Below are 5823 nucleotides of genomic sequence, written 5' to 3'. Positions count from 1 at the left end.
ACAGTGATGAACTGTAAACATACTGTGTATTTAGTCAGTGTCTTCTGTTAAGAGCACCAAATCCTTGGCAGTGGTGCTAACTTGCATGTGTTATGGATCCAGTAAAAGCTTCCACAGTCTACCTGAATTTCAGAACCTGAATTTCAAGTAGTAGGAAAGCATTTTTAAGACTCGGGTACTGCAGCCTTGCTTTGTCTGTGAGCAGAACAGCTCTTGGCAGTGTGTTCCTCTGCTGCCTCCGCTGAAATGTGCCTCATGTGATCTGTCGGATCTGTCATTGGTGCAGCCCCATGGCTCGCAGGAGGTGACGCTACCATGTGCTTCCTGCACTGCTGGCCATCAGCGGGCTGGGCTGGTTTCACCCAGAGCAGAGCTGTCCTCGGGCTGGAGTTGGGAGTGTTAAAGTGCGTCTCTTCTTTCACTCTGCTGGTTAAACTTAGGCAAATTTGTTTGATGTTTCAAACAGGGGTTGTAGGAATTACTTTCTGCAGATGACAACCAGCATCCTGCGGTTTGTTGGTATTGCTTATGCACTTGCTCCCAGTGTGTGGAACAAAGCTAATGGCAAGCTTTGCACATAGGGTTGTATTGTTTTGGGTTCTTTTGTGGGTTTTTTTGACCTGTGGAAAATGTTTTGTAACTAAAAATAACATTAAACACTTATTTCCAGTTAGGTGTTTGGTTTTGGTTGGTAATTTGTTGAGAAAGTTTGACAAAGGCAAATACAGATTAACTGTATTATGCTATGAACACTTTGATTTGCCATTACCTTGTAGGTTTTAAGACATCTATGAAAAATTAACTTTTTATTTTTCCGCTGTGAGGCATTATTCATCTTTTATGTTCACAAATGATGGGAACTTATGCTTTGGACAGCTTTGGGCTTGGTAAACTGCAGTTTCTTGCATTATCCAGCTTCTTCTTTGCTTGTTCATTTCAGTGGCTCGGTTCACAGATTCCTGTGCATTTTGGCTCCCTGCTTTGTGGGATGGTGCTCAGTTGTGTTTGAAGGCCAGGCACAGGCAGGAGTGGTGCCAAACCAGGGCTGTGCAGTATCTTCTTCAGTGCTTCTGAAGCACTGAAAGCTGATGTGGAAGTGCATCTGTGTGCGAGGTCTTGTGCAAAGCTTGGAGGTTGAAGCTTGGAGGTTGGTTACCTAACTGTGGTACCGGCTCCTGGAGGTGTTATCAGCCAGAGCAAAGCTCACCTGGCCAGTCAGACTGCCTGGGGAACAGTGGTTTTCCCAGTGTTGTTTGTAGGTTCTGGGGATCGGGAGGTGTGGATGCAGGTAAGATGAAGCACACAAAAACTATTCCAAAACGTGTTTACAATTTCTGCAAGGTGATGTTTTCAGAATTTTACACAAGATATATATGTGATTTCTATGCTCGTTCCAAGCAGTGTGGTACTGTGCAATTACTCTGTGTGTGCAGTTTGTTTTCCTGGACCACAGTGTGACACCACGAGTCTCCCATCTGCAGATTTTGGAGAAAACTAGCAGTAGTGCTCAGTTATCACTGGGGCTGTCTGAACTCTCTGCAACAAACTGGTGGGGCATCGCTTCCCCAAAGCATGGATTTGATTTGTCATAGATCACTTAAACTTTCCATCTAGAGGAAACGCTTGAAGTAGGAAAACAAGGCCAAAAAACTACCATTCCTTTTGGATCTGTACCATGTAGGTTCCAGTAATGAAAACTACTGCGTGGTTTTATGTCCAAAGATAAGATCTGGATATTTTGAGAGCAAGGCGCTCAAGGTGGAAGAAAAGACTTTGGAGGGATGAGATGACGCTGGTATGGGGCACATGAGAGTGAAGACTCGGACTGAATGCCAGCTCCCAAAAACCTGTGTTTGAGCTCTGGATTGGAGAAAAGGGGCTTTTGCTGAAAAGTGACGTTGGCTGTTTTGTGAACGTCAAGGGAAAAGTTGTTTTGCTTCTTGGAATCTCATAGTTTGTTCATCACGTGCCCTGAATAGCGCATGCCTTGCTAAAGCACGCACAGTATGCTGCTTTGAGGTATCTAGTCCAAGTATGAGTAAGCTTGTTTGTGGTTGAAATAATTCTAAATATGGGAAGCTTGCCTATTGCTTAATATTCCCATGTCAAATATAAAGGAGATTAAAGATGAAGTTTATTTTCGGTTTCATACACAACAGATACAGGGCTGATGCACAGAAACACTTAAGGTGGTTAAGAATGTTTCTGTATAATGGATTCCAGTTTTGAATAGCATTTTACTTTAACCTATGGAGGTAAGGCTTTTCTGCTCAATATTAAGTTTTTATTTTTCCTGGCAATGGATCTCTTGGAAAGAGTCCAGCGGAGGGCCACGAAGATGGTGAAGGGCCTGGAGCATCTCCCCTATGAGGAAAGGCTGAGTGAACTGGGTCTGTTCAGCCTTGAGAAAAGGAGACTGAGAGGGGACCTGATCCAGGTCTATAAATATCTAAGGTGTGGGGGGCAGAATGGCGAGGCCGGACTCTTTTCAGTGGTGAGTGGAGACAGGACAAGGGGAAATGGCCAGAAACTGGAGCATAGGAAGTTCCGCACAAACATGCGCAAGAACTTCTTTACAGTGAGGTGACGGAGCACTGGAACAGGCTGCCCAGGGAGGTGGTGGAGTCTCCTTCTCTGGAGATGTTCAAGACCTGCCTGGATGCCTACCTGTGCTACCTGGTGTAGGGAACCTGCTTTGGCAGGGGGGTTGGACTCGATGATCTCAGGAGGTCCCTTCCAACCCCTACAGTTCTGTGATTCTGTGATTCCTTTTGTGCAAGTAGGAGGGGAGTCAGGGGGACCAGGACAAAGCGTGGCATCTGTACGTGTTAAAAGACATACAGGCCTTTTACCATTGCTCGTTGAATGCTTGAAAGCATTGTGCAGTCAGACAGCCACTTTGGTTCAGAGACATTGGAAAGAACTGAAAACTACCGAATGTAAAACTTCATAAGCAGTGCTTAATTCTTAATTCTCAAATTTCATCTTCTGCATTTCTTGTCTTGCTTAGAAAGCTAAGTAAAATAATTTCTGTTTTCTGTTTATTTCCTGATGTCTTCACACATGGTTTAGTTCAGCAAGTGAAAGCAATGGATATGTTTCAAAAGCTACAGAAGTGAAGAGTCAATATTACATGGCTCTTTCCCAGGGTAGGATAATCTTAGCTATGTTCTTCCTTGTAACTGGTGGTTGTTGTTTTTTAATTATCCTGATACAGTAAATAGGATTATGATATTCAAGCTTTTTTTTTTTTTTTTTTTTTTTTCCATTTCATATGGCTGGTTTCTTCTACGTAAAGCTTAAAATTAAGCTTTAGATTTGTATTATGTAGTATGCTCAGTTGTTACACCCACCTGACCAGATGGAATGCTTTGTAAGTGCAATATTAAAATAAACAACAGCAAAAAACAAACACAAAAACAGCAGCATCAACCAGAAAACAACAAAAATCTTTGAAGATTTCAGCTACACTTAGTACTTCTTTACACATTTACCCTGCAGCTTCCGATAGGTAAATTCCAGTTCAGAACAGTTAGCAGAACATCTTTTCTTTTTAGATCGCTGTCATACCAGTGTCTGTTCTCTGGAACACAGCTGAAAATCTATGTGCAAAGTACGCACAGCTGCATTGCATGTTTGAGTTTCACTTCTTTTTGTCTGATTTATTTTGATTTGTTTTCACAGTCAAGAAATACGGTAAGCAGAATAAAATAAAATGTGTTTAGATATAATCCCTGCAGTATCCTCATTCTTTTTTCTCTTCTCTTATAGAAATGAGCCGTCAGACTGCTACAGCACTACCTACAGGTACTTCAAAGTGTACGCCATCGCAGAGAGTGCCTGCGCTGACTGGCACTACAGCTTCCAATAATGACTTGGCTAGTCTCTTTGAGTGTCCTGTCTGTTTTGACTATGTGCTGCCACCAATTCTTCAGTGTCAGAGTGGCCACCTTGTTTGTAGCAACTGTCGCCCCAAACTTACGTGCTGTCCAACTTGCCGAGGCCCACTGGGCTCCATTCGTAACCTGGCTATGGAGAAAGTTGCCAATTCTGTACTATTCCCGTGTAAATATGCCTCTTCTGGATGTGAGATAACTCTGCCACACACAGAAAAAGCAGACCATGAGGAGCTATGTGAGTTTAGGCCTTATTCCTGTCCATGTCCTGGTGCTTCATGTAAATGGCAAGGTTCTCTGGATGCTGTAATGCCACATCTGATGCATCAACATAAGTCAATTACAACACTTCAGGGAGAAGATATAGTGTTTCTTGCTACAGACATTAATCTTCCTGGTGCTGTTGACTGGGTTATGATGCAGTCTTGTTTTGGCTTTCATTTCATGTTAGTATTGGAGAAACAGGAAAAATATGATGGTCACCAGCAGTTCTTTGCGATTGTACAGCTGATAGGAACACGCAAGCAAGCAGAAAACTTTGCTTATCGACTTGAGTTAAACGGTCATAGGCGGCGACTGACTTGGGAAGCAACTCCTCGATCTATCCATGAGGGAATTGCAACAGCCATTATGAATAGTGACTGTCTAGTCTTTGACACCAGCATTGCACAGCTCTTTGCAGAAAATGGCAATTTAGGCATCAACGTAACTATATCGATGTGTTGAAATGGCAATCAAACCTCTTCAGGCCAGTGTTTAAAACCATTGCATTTAATTTAGCAGAAACTAGGGTAACCATCGTTGACTGTCAGACAAATTATTTGGTAGATGGAGGATAGACATATATGAAGGTAAATAAAAGGAAAGGCTGTTAAATTACAGGAAGCAGTTGCATGTAGTAACACTAATATATTTAAAATAAGTCAACAGTAAACCACTGAAAATATATATACACCCAAAATGGGCATCTTTTGTATTAAGAATTGATTCTACAGGAAATGTTGTAAAATAATTCTAAAAACTTGTTTGTAGATTGATTGTACTGTTGAAAAAGATACTGTTTCGTGTTTTTGTTTGTGTTCTTTTCCTCCCCCTTTGACTGACAAGCCATGTTGAGCGGTTTGGGCTTTGGCCGCTGCTTCCCGTGCCCCTCCTCCCCCCCTCCTTTGTAAGTCACTACATAGTATTGCTGCTGTTTGTGTATATTTTTTGTGTATTTGCTAATTTTTATTAACTTCTAGTTTTTCATTAAATAAATATGACTTTCTTTTCTGTAATTCAGGTTTTTCTCTTTTTTTTTTTTTTGTATCTTTAAAAAATTAAATGCAGGTGTCATCTTTTGATATGCATAATTGCTATGGTAAAATTAATATTTCTGTATGTTTGGTAAATTTTGTCTCTTTCCAGTAGTCAATTAATTGGTGATACTGTTCTTAATTGAGCTATTTTGTGAATGTACTGAACTTGAAAGGAGTAATTATATTCAAAGATGCATCAGGAAAGAAAGCTCCTTTAAAAACAGCTCTAGATGTTGTTGTACTTTGAGTTATGATCTAACAAAAATGAATTACAAGGATTTTTCCGCATTTAAAAAAAATGACGTTTCAAATTTAGAGATGCTTAGAAACTCTCTTGCATCCCTTGCATCCTTCTGTTTGTTGGTACAAAGAAGGTGTTGTCTTTCACAGTGTTTGTAACTATACAACAGGCCATTTGTTAAACAAAAAACACCAAAAAAACAAAGAAAGGGCAGACAGAATGAGATGTTTTCAGTCTTTTTACATTTCTCATTAAGAGAATACCTGACAAATTTAAAAACAATTTTTTTGCTTTGTGCTTTAGCTCAAAGTTTGACACACTACTATTCTTGCTCACTTTCTTGTCCTGTCTCTCGGTTGTTACTGAAGTAATTTTCTTGAACTGATTT

The 5823-nt window shown here is 40.8% G+C and overlaps 1 protein-coding gene across 1 annotated transcript; it reads left to right on the top strand.

Annotated features, from left to right (window-relative positions):
* Positions 1 to 3773: 3773 nt before the first annotated feature.
* On the top strand, positions 3774 to 4622 carry SIAH1 (siah E3 ubiquitin protein ligase 1; the record flags this gene model as incomplete). Its single annotated transcript, XM_079541434.1, has 1 exon — positions 3774 to 4622. One exon carries the CDS (start codon positions 3774 to 3776, stop codon positions 4620 to 4622), a length of 849 nt encoding a protein of 282 aa, XP_079397560.1.
* Positions 4623 to 5823: the final 1201 nt, after the last annotated feature.

This window comes from Tetrao urogallus (genome assembly GCF_951394365.1).
Source record: "Tetrao urogallus genome assembly, chromosome: 12".
Lineage (NCBI taxonomy): Eukaryota > Metazoa > Chordata > Aves > Galliformes > Phasianidae > Tetrao > Tetrao urogallus.
This window is presented reverse-complemented; position numbering and strand designations above follow the sequence as displayed.